Source organism: Plenodomus lingam (assembly GCF_022343315.1).
Source record: "Plenodomus lingam strain CAN1 chromosome Unknown contig_11, whole genome shotgun sequence".
In the NCBI taxonomy this organism is placed as follows: Eukaryota; Fungi; Ascomycota; class Dothideomycetes; order Pleosporales; family Leptosphaeriaceae; genus Plenodomus; species Plenodomus lingam.
The window spans coordinates 899,903-919,556 of NW_027093929.1; the positions used below are offsets into that span (position 1 = coordinate 899,903).

The 19,654-nt window shown below is 51.3% G+C and overlaps 11 protein-coding genes across 11 annotated transcripts; 4 read left to right on the top strand and 7 right to left on the bottom strand.

The window, feature by feature from the left end:
- Positions 1 to 436: 436 nt before the first annotated feature.
- Positions 437 to 1,090, top strand: IAQ61_000721 (uncharacterized protein; the record flags this gene model as incomplete). The annotated part of the gene is made up of 1 exon (XM_066094792.1): positions 437 to 1,090. One exon carries the CDS (start codon positions 437 to 439, stop codon positions 1,088 to 1,090), a length of 654 nt encoding a protein of 217 aa, XP_065955100.1.
- A 1,164-nt stretch (positions 1,091 to 2,254) lies between these two features.
- On the bottom strand, positions 2,255 to 2,851 carry IAQ61_000722 (uncharacterized protein; the record flags this gene model as incomplete). Its single annotated transcript, XM_066094793.1, has 1 exon — positions 2,255 to 2,851. The coding sequence occupies one exon, from the start codon at positions 2,849 to 2,851 to the stop codon at positions 2,255 to 2,257; it is 597 nt and encodes a 198-aa protein (XP_065955101.1).
- A 797-nt stretch (positions 2,852 to 3,648) lies between these two features.
- Positions 3,649 to 4,362, bottom strand: IAQ61_000723 (uncharacterized protein; the record flags this gene model as incomplete). The annotated part of the gene is made up of 1 exon (XM_003842584.2): positions 3,649 to 4,362. One exon carries the CDS (start codon positions 4,360 to 4,362, stop codon positions 3,649 to 3,651), a length of 714 nt encoding a protein of 237 aa, XP_003842632.2.
- Positions 4,363 to 6,390: 2,028 nt separating this feature from the next.
- Positions 6,391 to 7,631, top strand: IAQ61_000724 (uncharacterized protein; the record flags this gene model as incomplete). Its single annotated transcript, XM_066094794.1, has 2 exons — positions 6,391 to 6,412; positions 6,598 to 7,631. The coding sequence occupies 2 exons, from the start codon at positions 6,391 to 6,393 to the stop codon at positions 7,629 to 7,631; spliced, it is 1,056 nt and encodes a 351-aa protein (XP_065955102.1).
- Positions 7,632 to 7,927: 296 nt separating this feature from the next.
- IAQ61_000725 (uncharacterized protein) lies at positions 7,928 to 9,829 on the bottom strand (the record flags this gene model as incomplete). The annotated part of the gene is made up of 7 exons (XM_066094795.1): positions 7,928 to 8,552; positions 8,619 to 8,844; positions 8,907 to 9,224; positions 9,271 to 9,375; positions 9,434 to 9,566; positions 9,616 to 9,687; positions 9,734 to 9,829. 7 exons carry the CDS (start codon positions 9,827 to 9,829, stop codon positions 7,928 to 7,930), a joined length of 1,575 nt encoding a protein of 524 aa, XP_065955103.1.
- Positions 9,830 to 10,272: 443 nt separating this feature from the next.
- IAQ61_000726 (uncharacterized protein) lies at positions 10,273 to 11,900 on the top strand (the record flags this gene model as incomplete). Its single annotated transcript, XM_003842581.2, has 4 exons — positions 10,273 to 10,323; positions 10,373 to 10,455; positions 10,506 to 11,094; positions 11,151 to 11,900. 4 exons carry the CDS (start codon positions 10,273 to 10,275, stop codon positions 11,898 to 11,900), a joined length of 1,473 nt encoding a protein of 490 aa, XP_003842629.2.
- Positions 11,901 to 12,527: 627 nt separating this feature from the next.
- Positions 12,528 to 13,784, bottom strand: IAQ61_000727 (uncharacterized protein; the record flags this gene model as incomplete). The annotated part of the gene is made up of 1 exon (XM_003842580.2): positions 12,528 to 13,784. The coding sequence occupies one exon, from the start codon at positions 13,782 to 13,784 to the stop codon at positions 12,528 to 12,530; it is 1,257 nt and encodes a 418-aa protein (XP_003842628.2).
- Positions 13,785 to 14,130: 346 nt separating this feature from the next.
- On the top strand, positions 14,131 to 14,680 carry IAQ61_000728 (uncharacterized protein; the record flags this gene model as incomplete). Its single annotated transcript, XM_003842579.1, has 2 exons — positions 14,131 to 14,172; positions 14,228 to 14,680. 2 exons carry the CDS (start codon positions 14,131 to 14,133, stop codon positions 14,678 to 14,680), a joined length of 495 nt encoding a protein of 164 aa, XP_003842627.1.
- A 1,011-nt stretch (positions 14,681 to 15,691) lies between these two features.
- On the bottom strand, positions 15,692 to 15,997 carry IAQ61_000729 (uncharacterized protein; the record flags this gene model as incomplete). Its single annotated transcript, XM_003842578.2, has 1 exon — positions 15,692 to 15,997. One exon carries the CDS (start codon positions 15,995 to 15,997, stop codon positions 15,692 to 15,694), a length of 306 nt encoding a protein of 101 aa, XP_003842626.2.
- A 1,043-nt stretch (positions 15,998 to 17,040) lies between these two features.
- On the bottom strand, positions 17,041 to 17,973 carry IAQ61_000730 (uncharacterized protein; the record flags this gene model as incomplete). Its single annotated transcript, XM_003842577.2, has 1 exon — positions 17,041 to 17,973. One exon carries the CDS (start codon positions 17,971 to 17,973, stop codon positions 17,041 to 17,043), a length of 933 nt encoding a protein of 310 aa, XP_003842625.2.
- Positions 17,974 to 18,381: 408 nt separating this feature from the next.
- Positions 18,382 to 19,393, bottom strand: IAQ61_000731 (uncharacterized protein; the record flags this gene model as incomplete). Its single annotated transcript, XM_066094796.1, has 3 exons — positions 18,382 to 18,744; positions 19,226 to 19,298; positions 19,365 to 19,393. The coding sequence occupies 3 exons, from the start codon at positions 19,391 to 19,393 to the stop codon at positions 18,382 to 18,384; spliced, it is 465 nt and encodes a 154-aa protein (XP_065955104.1).
- Positions 19,394 to 19,654: the final 261 nt, after the last annotated feature.

The window sequence follows — 19,654 nt, forward strand, 5'->3', positions numbered from 1 at the left end:
CACTTAGCACGGGTCGAAATATAACAATTTTATGCGCATCAACACCTCGATTGATAAAGGCATCATCATGTCAAAACGTATTTAGAGCAGCAATCACAAGCTTCCCAGTTGGTGTCTGTCAATGCTCATGATGGAAGGCTACACCTGACCGACCAAGACAATTGTGTCACTGTGTAGCTCTCCATATTTGCTCACAATACAATAATATTGCACAAGTTCCAGAAACATCACACAATTCACTTATTTCACTCACACAACGCAGAGTGAATACGACCACTATAATTACAGCCTTGAGCTTCCCTATCCAGGATGACCCCAATAGACTGGCAAGTACCATACCAGCTTCACAGACCACTCCTTCACAAAACCCACAAACGCAACTCTACCCCACCCCCAACCCCCAACCCCCGTATCTAAATCAACTATATCCCGTAACATGGGCCTCACATCCCTCCAACTCGGGTTGCTCATAACCGGCTGCTGCGGCGTAGCCGTAACCTGCATCCTCGCACGCTTCCACACATATCCACGCCCACACCCCCTCCCCTTCTCACACCGCACCCAACACCAGCACCCCAACGCCCAAGACATTGAACTCCAAGCCCACAATCACATACCCAGCTGCACCTCGTCCGTCAACGCCCAAGTAGAAAAATTCGGTGAGTTGTATATCCCGCCTGACCGCAAGCCCCTGCACGTCGGGCTGGATGTTATAACCCGAATGTTTCTGGCCACGGGCTTGCCTGCGCACACGCTGCATCGAGATGCAGTCTCTGCAATGGAGCAGGGTCTTGCGTCTCGTTTGTCCGTACGCGGGTCGCCGTGGGCGTCTGGCTCGCGTTCTGAGATGGTGGGGGAGACGCTGTCGGCGGGCCAGGTTACGGCGCTTGGGAAGTTTGCGGCAGAGTCGAATGAGCCGGTGCTGATTGAGGCTGTTTGTCGGATTCAGAGTGCTTGGTTGGGGCCGAGTCTGGATTCTGGAGGTACTGCTGATGGGGGGTGGTTGAGCACGCGCAGTGCGGGGAGGAAGAAGTGTTTATTATTGGGGAAGACGAGGATGATGATGTTGAGGATGGAGCTTTGGTTCTAGATGCGCAAGTTTATTTTGGGAGGGGGAAGGGAATGGCGGAGTTGTATATTCAGCCTGTTGTTGCACGTTAGTGAGATATCTTATGTTTTTGTGTTTGTTAATAAACAGGAGGTGGGTCCACACTCTGTGACCGAATACATCTGTTCAACTAGATTTGGATTCCAAAACACATAGATATGATGGTGTTACTGTCCAGTCCCTTGATCAATCTTTTGTCTCGCCAACTTCATTAGTCAAAGTCACTACGGTACAAAACCGGTTTACAGTAGCCATATTTATCTAAAGTAGACTAAGAAGTGGTTTAGGTAGAAGAGGTAAACCTAAATAGGGTTTATTATACTATGTATTCCATAAAAGTAAACTACTTTTATTTCTACTTCTATCAATCTACTAGTATTACGTAGTAATACCTAGTTTCCTACTATTTAAGTATTTTACCCCTCCTTTCTTTAATCTTCTTCACCACCTCTATCACCACCTCCACCACCTCCACCACCTCCACCACCTCTACTACCTCTACCACCTCTACCACCTCCACCACCTCCACCACCTCTACTACCTCTACCACCTCTACTACCTCCACCACCTCTACTACCTCTACCACCACCTCCACCACCTCCATCACCTCTATTATCACCACCTCTACTACCTCTACCACTACCTCTATTATCACCACCTCCTATTAGTAAAAATATTATAACTTATTATTATGTTATATATGCGTATAGCGTGAAGCTAATCTTTTCTACCCCTTTTAGTCTTAGTTAGGTATTATAGCGTATACTAGAAATAAAACTACTTTTTATACTTAATTTAAATCCCTACTATAAAAGTAAACCACCACTTTAAACCTATTTATAGGTATACATAAGGTTAGTTTACACCTATATAGTAAACCCCTAGCGTACTATTCTACAGTAAACAATTTTTTACCGTAGTGAGTCTGTTTCTATGTTTATATCTTTTCTTCGCGAATCACACAGTTATCGTTTCTATTTACAACTCTCTCCATCTACTCCAGCCACGACTTCTCACGCGCAACCCAGCTCCATAAACCACTACAAAAAACCCCCTCATCTCCCTACCAAAACCCCACAAACTTTCTCTCCAGCAAATCCTAACAAGCCCTCGCAACATCCACACCACCACCCCAAATCCAATTGCCTAGACCATCGCAGAAATCTTCCTGTCGTGCATACCATGCCTTCCTAGACCGCTCCCAGCATTCCTCTCGCCAACACCACGAGGCTGTGATGCACATCTCACTCTATTCCTCCCGCCTACACCAGGAGGCAGCGAAGCATACCGAACTGGACTTCTACCGCGCCACGCTTTATCATCTAGTACACGTACCGGACCCCTCGACACACCCGCCACATGCACATGGCGATCACCCAGCGGCAGCGGCAGTGGCAGTGGCAGCGGCAGCGACGGCGCACGTACTCGTGTCAATGACACCGGCGTACCCACTTGCCCAACGGCCATGTGCATGTGCTGCGACACCAGCGCGCGAGCTGAGTGCTGCGGCCCACGCGTTCTTGAAGCAGTGGTACGTGTATCGAGGGTTAGGACAGGGAGCCTAGCGCGCTGGAGAGTAGCTTCTATATCAGCGGATTGAGCTATTTTAGCTTTAGTGCGGCGGCGTTTGCGGATGAGGTGGATTGTTGCTAGGATTGTTGCGAAGAGGAGGGTTGTGGAGAGGATGGAGATGATGATTACGGTTGTGCGGTGGGGGAGGGTGCCTCGGGGTGGGGTGGACATGGTGTTGAGTTGTGTTATTTTTCGGTTGGGGATGGGTGTTGGGGGGTTGGGAAGGGGTGGTTTTAGATGTATTGTTGTGATGTTGTATGGTTTCGAACGCTGACGAGGGAATAATGAAATGTTCTGCGTTGTGCGAGTCTTGAATAGTCGTGGTAAAGGGGAACTGTGGAGATGGAATGGGTCGGTATCCTTTGTTTGCATGCAGAGTTCTTTCTGATACTGTGTGCGCCTTTGATACACATGATTTCATTATATCCGAAGGATGCTCTCGTCGAGCGGAAACATGATGAGAATTGGGGACGAATCCGCTCTTCTTCTCACAGAATTTCCACCAAGTGCAATACCATCAAAATAGTGCCAATATCCACATCCTTTTCCAACGCAAGCATGTAATCTAATTGTATCCTCAGCTCATTGCAACGCAGCATACTCTTTACACTTTTCCAGCACAAAGCTGACGATATCCTCAACTACGATTTACGATCGAATACGATTTACGATCGAAGCAAGAACGTTGAAATAAATCTACAAGTTTACCTCACATATTCAATGATTCAAATCACTCACACACATACCTTTCACAGCATCGGGGAATGTTCAAAGGCAATTTGAACTAGATCTCATCATATTTAAACATCATAACACACATGCATCCCCACCGAGCTCGTAGAGAGTGAAAGACACCGCTACGGCAGATAAAATAATCCACTACAACAAAGAAAAAGAAAAAGAAAAAGAAAAAGAAAAAGAAAAAGAAAAAGAAAAAGAATCAACCCACGAGCCCAACTGCCCCACCCCTAATGAACAAACCATCCACCCTCCCGGCTCCACCGAACATGCCCAGCGGGCAGCGGCAACGACGACACCGTCACAGTCTCCTCAGCCCGAGCCACCGAATCCCGCGCCGTACAATCGACCTCCATATTCTCCCGCACGCCCAACTCAACATCCGCATCCCGGCCCGCTTCATTCACATCCGGCTTCCCACGAGCAGCGCGGCACTTGCGCATCGCGCACGCCAGCAAGCCGCCCAGAATGGCGACAGCGAAGAAGCCGCCGAAGAAAACAGCGGCGATGATGGCGTTGCTGAGGGTTTGCTTGGGGTTTGGGGGACTGGGTGTGGGTGGGTTGTGTGAGGGGGTGGGAGAAGGGGGCAGGGGTGTGGGTGTGGGTGTCCAGATGGGTGCTGCGGGTTCGGATAGGATGGGAGGGCTGGTCCAGATGGGTGCGGCTGGTTCAGACCATATAGGAGCTGCGGACCAGATTGGGGCTGCGGAAGGTTCTGACCAAATTGGAGGTGGTGAAGGGTCTGACCAAATTGGAGCTGGTGAAGGGTCTGACCAGACTGGGAGGGGTGAGGGGGTCCATTGACGTGGCACTAAGGTGGACGGGAGTGACATAGTGGTCTTGGAGGTGACAAGGACGTGAATAGTATCTTCTTGTACCAAGATGTCCATGCCTGAGGCCGCAAAGACCATGGAAAGCGCTGAGAGGACAAAGCGAACGAACATATTGAAGACCGAAAGTTCAACTTTTTGTTTCTACCTGGGATCAAGAAGAAACAAGTCTAAACATGTACGACTTTTCAGATACCGCGGGACTGACGTTGCTGATGTGTGACTGTCGTCGTTTTGAATTCTGTTTGCTTTCTCGTTTGTGGGGAAGGGCTTGTTACCAAGTGGCGCTTGAGAAGCGATTTGAACACCTGTATTATCGCGTCGGGAGATTCGATTAAATATGTATGCGAAGGAACGAAGATGGCGACATTGTGAAGTGATATGTGGATTGAGTGGTGCGTGTATCATGAACACTATGTAGTATCTCAGATACATAGTGGCATTCGATGGCCATCTGTTCATGTACAATGATTTAGCAGGAGTCAAGGCATCTCACCCGGGTGGAGTGTGATGAGCATGTCTAAACATGTATTATCAGTTGTGGAGAGCTATTCTGGATAGAACTCTGTGACTTGTGCCGTATGAATTGATTCGTATAGTGGATGTTGCAGATTCACGTTCAGTTCGAAGCAGCGTCGAGAGCAGGAAACATGGTGGTGAAAACATTGTCAAAGTACAGCGACCCTATGTCCCTGGCTTAGCATCTGTGAAACGACTTGTTGGACAAAGAGTGCAAGGTGATGGTTTCAGAACGGACAGGTTCCTGGTTCGCGCTGGATCCAGGTGTTGAGATGGGATTCATTGATGAAGTGGTTGCATTGCGTGAGACAGAGGTCGCGGCAGCCTGTAGGTGGAGGTGAAAAGGGGAAAGCTGCAGATGTGGCATTCTGCATCTGGGTCGTGGTCACGTCCAATTTGTGAGGTGTACGTAGGAGTGGGGCGGAAGACTGGGGAGAGGTAGCCACCTGGTTCGGTGAAGGGTGAAGCCATTATTTGTCGAATTTCATAGAGGATCGTTTGAAACTCGAATAATGAAATTGATCCTTTATGAATTAAAGCTATAGAATTGATGGATTAGAGTGGTCGAAAGGAGCTGAATTGACGCGAAGAAAATGTTTTGGTGGCGTGGGTTTGTGCGATGGCCAGCTAGCTAATGGAGGTTGCGTGCATCATGCATTGGGTATGCAGAACTGCCGATGGACATGACACTGGTAGGGCAGACTGAATGTGAAGTAGTGAGCCTGTTTTGGAGAGTGAAATTGTGCAAGATAAGCACATGTTCGGGAGCGCTTCATGTTGAAAAGGACCTTTTGAGTCGAGAAGCTTGTTACTAGCCGCCGTGCACATGTGCATACGGCTCTCGCATGGTTTGCCTCGGAGCGCATTGTGCACACGGGAGACAAGCAAGGCAAGCCAAGATGATCATCGGGTGCAGTGCAGCGAAGATGGCGGCCGAAAGAAAAGGAGAAACTAGGTGATGTCGAGGAGAATGAGAGGAGTGGGGGTAACAGGTCAGAAGAATTCAGAGGGATGGAGGACTGTTTTGTATCGTCTGTTTGTGTGTGGTTGTAGTGTGCTCATGGCTCATGGCTCATGGCTCATGGCTCATGGCTCATGGCTCATGGCTCATCTGGTGTTGTGGGAGTTGTAGGAGGATGAAGGACGGCCAAGGGTATACACTTCGTCGAGTGAATGCAACTTGCCCCGGGCCGGCCATTAGCGCGTCACGAGTATACGCGAACCCCACCATTCCCGTTTCGCTTTGTGGGGGAGAAGAGCAGCATTGTACTCGAATGGAGCCTGGGGGAGACGGCGCGGCTGTGTCGGTGGTTGAGCGAGAGGGAGAGCGAAACGGGTGGCGGCGACATTTCAGTGACGACGCTTCTTCCACCAGGCCACGCCGTAAGCCTCTCTAGCTTTCTCTCTCTCTCTCTCTCTCTCTCTCTCTCTCTCTCTCTCTCTCCTCCCCTTTCTGACTGCTCTTCTGTTTTCTTGCCTTTCCTTATCCTGCCTACTGTCTACTTTTACACCCAGTTCTTCCTTTCGCATCGTCTTTTATACATACTTTCAACTCGAACTCGGAAAACCAACCCCAAGTCACACCACATCAGCTGGCAAGCTCGTGCTTCGAACAGCTGCAAGATGCCTGCGCCACTGGCCAAAGGTACGTCTATCCGTGTCACTTTCCGTGCTCAAAGTTTACAGCTTCCTCATCTCTCCAATCTCCCTTCCCCTCTCTCTCTCTTTCTATTCCCAATACATGTCTCCAACTCACTCTTGCCAACCTGCTCGCAGGCCTCGGCTCCTCGTCCCATCCACCAAACCGCCCTAATCACCCCCTCACAACAGGCATCATCATCGCCGCATCCGTCATTGTTGCCGCCGGTATCGCAATCTACGAGTCCCCTCAAGTCCGCCAATGGGTCGACCAGTCCCGTCGCAAGATCGCAGTTGCCCTGCACTCCCTCGGCGATGACATCCAGCCCCGTCGATCCAGCGAATCGTCCGACAACCACGACGCACATGCAAAGCGGAGAGAGGAATTGATCAGACGGAACAGAAATGAGCTGATCAGAAGGGCCCGGGAAGAGGGCGTCGCCGTCGATCTAGACGAGCTAGCCAGGATCGGGGACGAGGCTGCCGAAATGGGACGAAAGAGACATGAAACCAGTCAAGACAGAAGCGATCGCGCAAAGAGCTTCGACACCCTTGTCGGACACGACGGCATGCTCAGGGGCGACACCACAGGCGCAACCAACAACGCCTCGGACGCTGGCCTACGTCATCGCGGTGTATCAGGCTTCGCAGCAGGCTCGAGCACCGCAGCCAACACCTCCACCCCCTTCTCCGACGACGCCGTCCTCTTCGACCACAACGACCAAGACGACGAAGCACCCTCCCCAAAACCATTCCCGTACATCGAACCCACCACTACACTCGCAAGTAACACGGTCCCAGCATCCTCTCCACCCTCAAGCACAGCTACCCTCATGGATCTCACCCCGGAACAACACACCCACGAACCTCCCGCCACCAACACACCCACCACCCCCCAAGACCAATCCTTCCACTCATTCACCTCCCCCTCCCGCCCCTCAACCCCCACCCAACCCCAACCCCAATCCCCCTCATCCTCCCCATCCTCCCCCTTCACAGACGCAGACGCAGACGCCATAGTCACCCCAACCCTAACCCCACGCTCCACGCGCCCACCCTCCCCCTTCTCAGACACAAACTTCACCGACGCTGCCTTTAGCGACACCGGCTATAGCGATTTGGGCGGTGATCGGGTAGAGGGCGTGATGACGCCTGGGTCGTGGACGGATGTGGGGAGTGAGGAGGGAAGTGAGTGGGGGGGTTTGGTGGGTGGGAGTGTCGGGTAGATTGGATGGATGGGTGGATGGATGGGATTTGTTTTTTGTTTTATTTTGTCTAGCTTCAAGGAGAGACGGTTATCTTTTCTGGCGCGGGATACATGTGGTGTTTTATGGGACCGGTGTACAAGGATTTGACGGTTTAAGGGAACATGTTTGGGGGATACACATATATACAGTGACACCGCTTCTCTGGTACCAAACCAAAAAAGATACATTTCTCGGACGCTTACTCAAAGATACAACACTGGCAAGATTGTCCTCTCTACAGTACCAAAGCGCCGAAACAAACCCCCCCAACGCCCCTAGGCATCCCGCTCATGTCCTCCAACCCCCCCACTTCCCTTCCGCTTCCTCCGCCTCTCCCCATACATGCCCCAAAAGCAGGCGGCAAGACCAAGCACAGACGACGCAAGCGTGACCCAATACGCAGCTCTATAGCACGCAACACCTTCCTCACAGCCTTGCTCCCCACTCAGCTCTACCACCGAATGCGCATCAAACACGGCGCCATAAAACAAATTGAACACATTTCCACTAACCACCGGTGCCAGCGTCATGCAACCCCAATTGACCGCAAACCCCAACGGCCCAAACGCATCGACCACGAGGGCAGGGAAAACACCAAAAAGGACACCATAGGCGAGGCCGGAGAGCCCCGAGACGAGGCGTAGGTCGTGCGGATCTGAGATGCGGATGGCTGCGATTTGGGCGAGGGAGAAGATGAGGGCGGAGAAGGCAGCGCAAAGGAAGCGCGAGGCGGAGAAGCGTTTCACGAGCATGTCTGAGCCGATACCAGAACTGAGACGGCCGAGGAAGGAGAAGAGAGAGATTGTGGAGACGTGGCGGAGTTGGTGGACGGCTACTGTTTCTTTGGAGGCGGTAGCGTCGAAGTGCGTCCAGAGTGCTTGGACGTTGTGGCCGATATTGCTAGAACATGTCAACACTTGAAATCTTTGAAGGGAGCTATACGATAGTAACTGGTCAAGGTCTTACTTGATGGTCATCAATCCAACGCCGGTAAGAAGGCCCATGAGTATCCATAGTTGCCAGAACTCGGATTTATAGAGTAGCGCTACGCCGGTGATATCTGCACGGGAGTGAGTCCCTTTCTTGCCAGTGACGTCGTCTTCGTTGGACACATCGTCTATAATGTCTCCAGGCTCAGACAAGAGGGAGGAAGTCTCGGCCGACGGGCCGGGTACTTCTTCGTCTGCTGTGGCTGCTTGTTGTTGGCAAGTGGCAGGAGCCCAGAAGGACGACAAATCGAAAAGGGGTACTTACTGGGTTCTTGCATACCAGCTGCACTGTACTTGCTGCGATTCGATCTCGTCTTGTGTAAGACGTTGGAATCTCTTCGTTGGCGTTCGCTAGTAGGAAGGATGGCGTAGCCTGTACCGGTCTTGTGATCCACCACGATGAGAAAGGGGACAGAGACCAAGACAAGAAAGGAGGTAGCCAGTGATAGCATCATGAGCAGGCTAGAAGTGTTTCCGGGAAAGGCAATGCCAGCTATCAGGGTATAGAAGAATGCGCTCAAGCCGAAAGCAGCCAGTGGAAAAGCAGTCGCCGACCCGCGGTGTGTTGGCCAGTTGAGTGTTGCTGTCACCGTAAGTATCGATCATTCAACATCGCATATAAAACCCACCGGTCTTCAAAGCACCCGAGAAAGCAGCACAACTGCCAACACCACTCAAGAAAGAACAAAAAGATATCAACGCCAGGCTCATGTGTCCAGGTCCACCGTCATAGGCTATCAGACATTAGTTTGTGTCCATCATCGCTCAAGTACGCATGGGTCAATGTTGTACCAAGTTTTATAGGGTAATAACCAACGAACAAAGCGAACGTGCCAATCACAGCAGCCAGACGTGGACTTTTCTTGTCCGTTATGAAGCCCATCGGTATGCCTGACACGTACATACCGAGGTTCGCAGCGGTTCCCTATCGATGGTGAGACGACATGACTGTGATTACAGCCGGTGCGACATACGACGACATTACTCTCAGTAGCGGACAGTTGGAGCTTCTCGGCAAACTGGGGTGCCCATGCTGAGTAGGCGTACTGGAGTTGGTCAATATAGATTCTCAAACATGGGCCGAGGACATACGTTTGTCCCGCAAGCAAGTGCGATAGTAGTGGCAGCAACCACAGAGAGGATGCGTGTCTTCTTGTGGGCGGGAGGTTTCTCCTCGGCGACCAACATGGTCGCTTTCAATAGGACTTATTGCAACGTCTCGGTCATGGACATCAAAAACAACGAAGGCTTGCAATCGAACAGGCTTGGGCAGATAGATAAGGGAACACTGGGACGGGTATGACGCGCGTGGTTAGATAACAGAAAGAGGGCTGATGTCGCAATATGTAGCATAAACGAAAGGTATCTACGGTATATGTATCAAGAAGCGAATCAATAAACAAAAAGGTCACAGGTGCATCGTGGTGGTGAGGCTTGGTATATCAGCTGGACTCGGAGGGAGAGGTGATAAGTTTAGGGTTGGTCGGAGATAACGTGGCCCGTCCATGGGGGGATCTGGCTTGGCAGCAGGGGTTGCGAGCCGCAGGTGAACGTCACCGGCCCCATTCCTTCACACTTCGTGCCTGGCCCACATCATCCACAACAACACACTTGCTGCGCACACTTCAAACATGGGCGCATTACTGTCGGTTCCCTTCATGGCGATGCCCGCTATGGGCACGGTATGTACTCGCATCCCATGCGTGGTTGCGCGCGACTGACGTGGCCCAGGTTTGGAGTCTTGCCGCCTCCTGCTGCGGTGCGGCGACATGCAGCGCCGTCATGGGCTCTTGCGGTGGAAAATGCGGCAACAGGTAGGACACTCCAAGTAGTACACTATACTTGTATACTAACAAACTCATAGTATTGCCACACGTATCGCATATGCTCTCATCCTCCTCATCAACTCCATCGTCTCATGGATTATGCTCACAGACTGGGCCATGAAGAAACTCGCCCATCTGACCCTCGACTACGTCGATATCAAATGTCATGGCGAGCAGTGCTACGGTTACGTTGCAGTCCAGCGTATCAACTTTGCCCTCGGTTTCTTCCACGTCCTCATGGCCCTCATGCTCATCGGAGTGCGGTCTTCCAAGGACGGTCGCGCCAGCATCCAGAATGGCTTCTGGCTTCCCAAGATTGCAGGCTGGCTCCTGTTCATCGTCGTGACCTTTTTCATCCCCAACTCCTTCTTCATTGTATGGGGTAACTACTTTGCTATGGCTGGTGCATGTCTTTTCTTGCTGGTCGGACTTATCCTGCTAGTTGATTTGGCGCACAACTGGGCCGAGTATTGCCAGGAGAAGATTGAGGTTACCGAATCGAGGCTCTGGACTGGCATGCTCGTTGGCTCTGCGCTATTCATGTATCTGGCATCGTTCGCCATGACCGTAGTTATGTACATCTACTTTGCGCGCAGCGGATGCGGCATGAACCAAGCAGCCATTACGGTACGTTCCTCGTCTCAGCCTCCTCACCATAATCACCATGCTAATCAAAAACCTAGATCAACCTACTCCTCTTACTCATATCATCCGTCGTTTCGATCCACCCTGCGGTCCAAAACGTCAATCCCCGCGCAGGCCTCGCTCAATCCGCAATCGTCGCCATCTACTGCACCTATCTAACCCTCTCCGCCGTCGGCATGGAGCCCGACGATCACCAATGCAACCCCCTGATCCGCGCGCGTGGCACCCGCAAAGCCACTATTGTCATCGGCGCCATCGTCACCTTCGTCACCGTTGCCTATACCACGACCCGTGCCGCAACCTACGGGCTTGCCCTCGGCTCCCAAGGTAACCCCCACGGCACCGGCTACGCCCAAATCGGCACCGAAGACTACGAACACGGCCTCGTCACCCAACAGCCCGAATCCCGCCGCGACATGCGCCAAGCCGCCCTCCGCGCCGCCGTCGAATCTGGATCCCTCCCCGCCTCCGCCCTTGATGATTCCGACAGCGAAGACGATGACGACGAGGGCGCGCCCAGTGGCAAGAAGAACCCGCGCGACGACGAGAGAAATGCAACACAGTATAACTACACACTCTTTCACATCATCTTCTTCCTCAGCACAACCTGGGTGGCTACCCTGCTGACGACCAACTTTGACGAAAAGGATGTCCAGGGCAGTTTTGTGCCCGTGGGGAGAACATACTGGGCTAGTTGGGCAAAGATTATTAGTGCGTGGGTCTGCTATGCCATGTATACTTGGAGTCTGGTGGCGCCGCTGGTGTTGCCGGATCGGTTTGATTATTAGGGGCTGGTGACGGTGGTGACGGTGTTGCTGGTTGTTTTGTCGGGAAGGGGAGTTGTGAAGAGGTTCAGAGTAGGGGGTAAGGGGGTGCACGAGATAGAGAGGAAGAGGGCATCTTGAAACTAGGCGGGTTATTTTTTTGTAATTGTATGATAGTCAGAGGTCAACTATATCTTATTGTAAGAGGATCATCGAGGTAGTAGATCTCCTTCATCCTCAATGCCTGTATTTCTTTCCCCCGCCCTTTCAGTAGTTTTGTGCTGCGCTTATGTTCGAACTCGTCGGAACAAATCACAGCTTCCCGACTTCTATCCCCTCAATCTCATAGAAAAATTCCAAGTACCCTTCCCCTCGCCCTCTCGCCCATGTTCACACTCCCTTCCTCCTCGCCCTGATAGATAGGAACACCGCACCCAATTCCAACCATACATCCCTTTTTTTTTCATCCTCGCATGCTCACGCGATTGGCTCGACTATTCTCCGTGCTCTTGTGTGGCACATGGTGTGGCTGGGGGTGCTGAGTACTCAAATCACATCTAATCTGCTCTGAAGTGAACAGCTAGCAGTGATGATGATGATCCACATCATGGCTTGCATCAACGGAGGTATTCCGACTAGCCGTGCTCCCTCTCACCCAGGATCAGCCGAAAGTTTAGGTTTATTCTTTGAGCCCTTGGGTCGGCCGGGACGTCTTTTTTCCGCCGTGGGTTGTACGGGGTCGTTCTGATCTGCGTCTGTTTGTATTTCGGAGACGATGCCTTTCTTTTTGTTTGTTTTGGAGCCTGCTTTCTTTGCTTTGATGGTTGGTGTTTCTGCTTCTACAAGCTTCCTTGGGCGACCACGTGGTCTGGCCGGTATTTCAGTGCGAGGCCGGCCCTGAACTTGTCGTCTGACTTCGCCACCCCGCGGACTGGGGGCCATAGCTGTGGATTTGTACTTTGGGACGCCGACTTTGGTGGTGTAGCGTAGGTCTCTGATTGGGGAGGCGTGATTGGGCGGGTCGTCGCCTGGTACGATGTATCGCATGAGACCTAGGGTTTGCGGGTCGAGGACATGGCGGTCTGGGAAGATGGGGGAGCCCATCCATATTAATTGGATGTCTTTTTGTGTACCGGTGTTTTTGAACTTTTTTTCGTGGCGCTTTTTTGTCTTTTCGGGCTCATCGGGTGGATCTTCTTCTGGTACGATGTCGACGGGGTCGAGTAGGGCTCTTGGGGTATGGCGGACGGTGACGCCCACGCCCTCTAATCCTTTCTCTGACGCCGCGCGATTCCACACGAATTGTTCGACTAGGCCTGCTCGAGACACGAGGACGAAGCCCATGGGCCAGCGACTCTGTGACAGGGTCTGGAGAATGCCTTTTGTAGCCTTGCGTGTTGTGACAAGGAGGCCCAGGACGTCCTTTTTCTTCCAGTCTGCGGGCGTGCCCTGGAAAGAGCCTTCTAGTTCGCGGACATGGGATGGGCTGAGGGCAAACTTGCGGGCCTTGCACTGTACAATCACAGGGAGGGGTTCCCGCAAAGGCCCCAAGATCCAGTGGCCTATCAAGTCAATGCCAGCATCATTAGTTCTCCCGATTCGCAAGAGGGAGAAGCCAAGACGCATGAGCGCCAGCGCGGTTGTATATTCATAGTGTGTGCCGACGTAGATTGTTTTGTCCGGTGTGAGGTTGACTCGTTGCGCATAGGCGAGAAAGGTGGGGAGGGAATTGTGGTGGGGAGATCCTGGGGAAATGACGAGTTTGGGCAGGTCAATGGGTGCAGTGTTGGTGGTCGAGGTGGTTGCGATGCGTCGTGGGATGTACAGGTAGATGTGCGGCGTTGGGATGGCGTAACCGAGATTGAGCCATGGTGTGCGGAGACAAGGTGGCCGGAGGGAAGGGCGCATCACGGTATTATAGGCGTGAATGCGAGACAGGGCGACATGTTCGTCTACCGGGTCTACAGCCGTGATGCAGTTGAGGTGCGGGTGAAAGAGACTGCTCCCATGTTTACTACCAATATCGGGCTTGTAGTTTTCGCCTAACTGTCAGGCACGCTAATGCGGGTCTAGCTCGGTTCAAGCTCGCAACTTTCAAGCTTCGCTTCCTGGCTCGCTCTCTCTTCCTTTCACCAGCCATCATCGCTCACATTCCAAACATATATATACATACGAGGCTTGGCCACCAACACCGCCCGCACATCCTCCTCTTTAAAGTTGGGCCTTGCGCTGTTATCCCCATGTTCCGATCAGAATGGGCGACATTCTCACCCAGATGCAAGATGAGCTAGACCTGGTATCATTTGCCCTCTACACCTCTCTCCCTCCCTCCTTTACTGATTGCTCCCCAGCTTCTCCACCGCATGTCCACCTCACTACGCTGGATCCGAGAAAATGCCCCTCCTAGTGTGCCCCCCGGCCAACAACGTCTCGACACCTTTGCCGAACTCGAAGCCCGCAACGCCGTCGAATCAAACGCTACGCAAACCGCTACAGCGCCCTCGGCCCTCACCCAAGCCCCCACTGCCGCCCCTAACACTCGCGGCCCCGTTCCCAAAGAAGAGTTTGAGAAGGACATTAAAGATTTTGCTCAAGATGTTGTGTCCAAGGAACAGCAGATTGAGGAGCTGATCGCACATCTCCCTGGCTTAGACTTCAGTGAGAAGGAGCAGGTCGAGCGGATGAAGGAGTTGGAGCGGCAGCTGGAAGAGCTCGAGGTCGAACGAGTCGAGGCTGTCAAGGAGAGGGAGAGGATGCTGAATCTAGTTGAGGGAAAGTTGCGAGGGGTTGGGCGCGCCAAGTGAGGTCTGATTGCAAGCACCATCCTAGCCGGATGGACCAGATTCCTCGTATATTACGACAGTTACGACTACTTTCATGTGGGCTCGGGCTGTTGGCCCCGAAGATCCAAGGTATGCTTTTGAAGTCTCATTATCTAAACTCTCCGCTATGATTAGCAATTGCTTTTTAACCCTGACATTCCATGATGATCAAACCTAACAACAACACATTTTTACATGAAATTTATTATGACTTGGCTTTTTATTCAACGCTAGTCAAAGGTCCACAGCTGACATGCTGACAGCTTAACGAAACGACACGTATACGACTATCACCAAGCTCACATATGGCTTCTCGTGATATTCATCCTCTTGTTAGGTAAGCTTTACCCATCTACAATATGTTTGCTGCAATGATTATCAAATGCTTTTTAACCCTGAGATGATCTCGATGAGGATCAGAAATAACAACACTCTAATTTTTTCATGAGCACTGCCGTCATCCAATCTTCGCCATTCTTCTTGATCCACAAATTGACGCTGACAATCACAAGGCAATTTCGTGGTTCAAAATTACCGATTCATGTTTCTACATCATGAGCTACGTACAGATAGCGCCAAACGGAACGCAACATATAAGTAGATAAAAGTACATACGCCAAGAACATGGTTACGCAGCAGTCGTCAATCGATCTTGCAACGATGCAATCACTGCTGCTGCTTCCTCTCGCCGCTCTGAATACTGCTCTTCGGCACAATATGACACCCACCACGGTCATCCGACTTGACTCGCGCCATCTCACATTCCTCCAACCACAACGAGCCCACCGGTTCCACATCCTCATCCGTATATATGGCCTCTAGTGCCGCAGGCCTCCTCACGATCTCATACTCCCACTTCTCCGTCGACGTGCCATCCACACTCGCCTCATCAGTACTTTCACCAACACAAGCGCTCGATCCTACAAGCCCCACCTCACCCCTCTGGTCCTTGTCCCGTCCAAGCACCCTGCTATACCACGGCTTGGGCGACTTTCATTGCGCGATCCGCTTCGTTTCCTTCATCTCCCTCTTGCTATCCTTCTTGTCATGCCGCTGCATCTGTCGAACCCTCGCTTGATGTCGCTCGAGCTCGTGCCGCACTCGCCGCCGCTCCTCAGCCTCTATCTCATCTGGATCGTCGAACAAGCCCATGGCTCCCGCGTGATGCACATCCTGCCTATCCGTCGTCTCTGCCGTATAATGCGTACCCAGTTCTTCAGCGAACGCACTGAATGGCTTCGAATGCTTAGTTGGTTTCCGCGGCGACGCTGGCCTTTTTGGGGAGCGGGAAGATGACATGGTGGGATGGCTCGATGGCTGGTGCGGGTGTGGGTGTATGTATGGATGTTAAAAACGAGCGTTGTTGCAGTTCTCTTCCTCGCGGGAGTGACATGGAGATTGGTAGAAAGATGTCATGAGCCCTGTGCGTAGAATGACGAGGTTTTTGTGCGCTGTGCATTGCGATGGCGTTGCCGTTGTTCCTACCGTTCACGATTCAAGAATCAGGCAAACGCAAGGATAATAGCTTCAAGAGTGGGGAACACGTGGGGACGCACTCTATATTGTTGTAAGCGCTGCTGCATTGGTGCAATGATTGATGGGTAGCGATTGTTACGGTCGATAATGGATAGTCCCGGGATGGTGGATTGTCGTTAGGTTATTGAAGATGGCCTATCAGACTTGCCTCTTGTCCACGCTAGGACGATTGTTCTGATGATTTGGGTTTTATTGCGTGAACTAGCCACTCTGGCTTCTTTTCTAATCCATGAGATGTGTTCGCGTTGTAAACCCGCTATTTGCACTACCCTCATACTTTCACTGCTCGCCCTAGTAAGACCATCCATTTATCCATCCTACATATTCCTGGACCACAAGTCACGGAATAAAGGTCCGTGAAGCGAAAGGTTGTGTTCGGGACACGGATGACGTGATGTGTGGTATGTGTGTATTTTCTGTGTGCGAGGGAGTAGGTAATCTTCGAGTGGGAGAAAGCAATGTGTAGGCTGTGTGCAACAATGGATTGTGGGAGTGTATACGGCTTTTCCCTTTGGGTAAGATAACTTTATGCTGTCGAGATGAGAGGGCGGTGAGTTGGGGATTGGATAGGGGTGGGCTGGGTGAAAGGGGGAATGTATGGGGGCATTTGATAGCGGAAGTCACAGTATGTAGTACTGAGCTTCTGTATCTTAAAGCTTCTGACATCAGAACTAAGTGCAGCCTGGAAAAAGAAGCAATGCCTGAGAAAAACAGAGTAAAGTCATCCTTAGAACTATCCGTACAACATCCACCACCAAAGCAACAATCATAATCACAATACAGCATATCCACCCCAACCCTCCATGCTACAACCCCAACCCCCTCCCCCTAAACACTCCCTCCGCCTCCCTAACCAATACCTCAACCTCACCCAACACCTCCTCAACCACTTCTTTAAACCCCTTCTCATCCATCACACCGCATAACCCATTCCATCCTCCACAGCCCTTCTCCGCTCCCATCCAAATCCCCTCACCCCCATCGACTGCCCGGCCCATCTTCCCCTCCCACACCCCAAGACGCTCCCACTCTCGTTTCGCAGCCAGTAGCTTGGGGCGCAGGCGCTCGATGTCGGATAGGATAGTGGGGTCATAGTCTGAGAGGCCGTGGATGTAGTAGTAGGATTGGAGGGTTGCGAGGAGGGTTGCTAGGCGGGTTATGATAGGTGGTGGATGGAGGGACAGCATTTGTTCGGGATGGTGGTGTATGTGCGGGGATAGTTGGAGAGAGGGAGTTTCTGAGGACGACGATGGGTATGCGTATAAAGGCGAAGTTTCAAGGAACCGTGAAATCCAGTCGGGCGTAATGGGGATGTTAGAATTCGAGGGTATACGTGTGTCTTGTGAGCTTATATCTCTTACTCGTGACGACTTCAACGTGGTTCCACCGTCCAGTGGTATAGTCTCTCTTTGTTCCCGCGCTGGATTCTCGCACGGGAGATATGTTGTTTGCTGTTTTGCTGTGTCCAAAAGGTTAGAATGTCTGCTCGAATCGGAGAACTTTGTAGACAGGGAAGAGCGCGTAGGTTGGTGGGTGCGGGATGAACGGCTGAGGAGAGATTTGCGGAACATGGCTAAGAAATGGTGTTTTAGCTGCGGTGAATGCGGGTTTCTGAAGCTTTGTGTTTCACGGTGAATGCGGGGTTTTGGGACGTGTTGTGAAGCGGTGAAGGAGGATGTGGATGCTCTAGAGTATGGGAAGATGGAAGGTGTTGGGTGAAGAGTGAAAGGGTGAGACATGTGTGGATGAACAGACGATGAATCGGAAATGTGAGCACCCGTACGCTGTTATTTTGTCGTTTATTGAGGTAACTTTTTTGTTTGTGCGTCTTGTTTGCACGCACGTACAATAACATCGCCATATGGTGCACTATATCGTCTGAGGTTTTTTGTCATCATCTTCTTCGAAAAAGGAATCAAAATACCCTATCACACTCGCTTTCTTATCTTTTCCTTGATTACTCGCCGATGAATACTGTAGCCAGTTCTGATATCTAGGTCTCTTTTTTGGCACAACATACTAGAGACGACCAGGCAGGTTTTTGATTTGTTGACAGGAAGTCCACTTGAACTTGGAAAGAAATGATAATTCACTAGACTAGTGTATAAGAGCGTTGAACCACTCTGCTGAAATTGCTATTTGCGCATCTAACCCTCCACCTCATCATCACCTGCAAGCTCAGCAAACGTTTCTTTAGACTCCTTCAACTGCTCCTGCAGAGTCTCCACTACTCTCGCAGGGGAAACACGCTCATCTTCGATCAAGCCAATCGCATGTGCATACACACAATCATACGCTCGGTGCATCTCGTACGGCGTTTCAGGTGACCAGTGCCGTCGCCACGCAGGCGCAGAATCGGAGAGCCTACCAACTTGATAGATCAGCGCATCTGCTTGCTGGAGCGCCTGAATCCATCCAATAAAATTGTGCTGGAAACGCTGATTCTCTGGTTTACCCATTTCCGCCTTCTTCCAAGACGCCCCTGCGTGTCTGATCTGGGTATCGAGGTTCTGTACATCTATCTTGAGTTGCTGAAGTGCGTCTTCGTATTTCTTCCAAGCTCAATTGTCTATTATAATTAGGATTGATCGTGAGAGATTCATGTTGAATAATTCGTGAGCGTTACCGTAGCTTGCATGTGAGCTTGAGCGGGTATGAGAGTTGATGCTGGATCTATAAGACATGATCTCGTTACCAAAATGTTGGCGATCTGCAGACGTTCATCGTGATACTTGCCCGGATCCAAGTTCGAACTTTATAAACCGAAGTCGCAGGTCATTGCGTGGGAGAGACAACAGCGTGATTGTCTCACACGCCATGAATCACGCATGTTCCAGTCAGACAAACGAGCTCTGATCATGTAACAGGTATGACAGCTCTTGAACTAGCGTGATTGCATCGCTGTACACTATCAATCCTGCGCATTCATGCTGAACAGACTGTGAAATTCTCAATCCATGTTATTAGGGTTATAAGAGCGCTTTTGCGCACTCGCAGGCTAAACGCAGGCGGTCGCAGAATTCCTAAAGGCACGAGTGCCGCCAATAATCTTTGAAACATCCTTCTGTGAATATATGAGCATGTGGCTGCTCTAAAGTATCACCGCAGTCAGTGTCGGTATCGACCGTACCGGTAGTAAGGGCTCCTTGAATGGAACATCGTCTGGGTAACGGAGAGCTCCGCGTTACCGGTACCACGACGCACTGGAATAAGGCAATGGGGTATTCCCGCCAACGTTTGATGATCTCGAAATTCGCTAGTTTGAGTAAATTTTTAAACTCACAGCACTTGACACCGGATGTTGAGTCAGTGGGGCAATGAAGTCATGTTTTGAAACTGATCATTCCTTTACAAAAGTCACCTAGATTTCTCGGCATAGCTCCTACCTTATGGGCTGATTCAGGATATCATGTGTGTAGC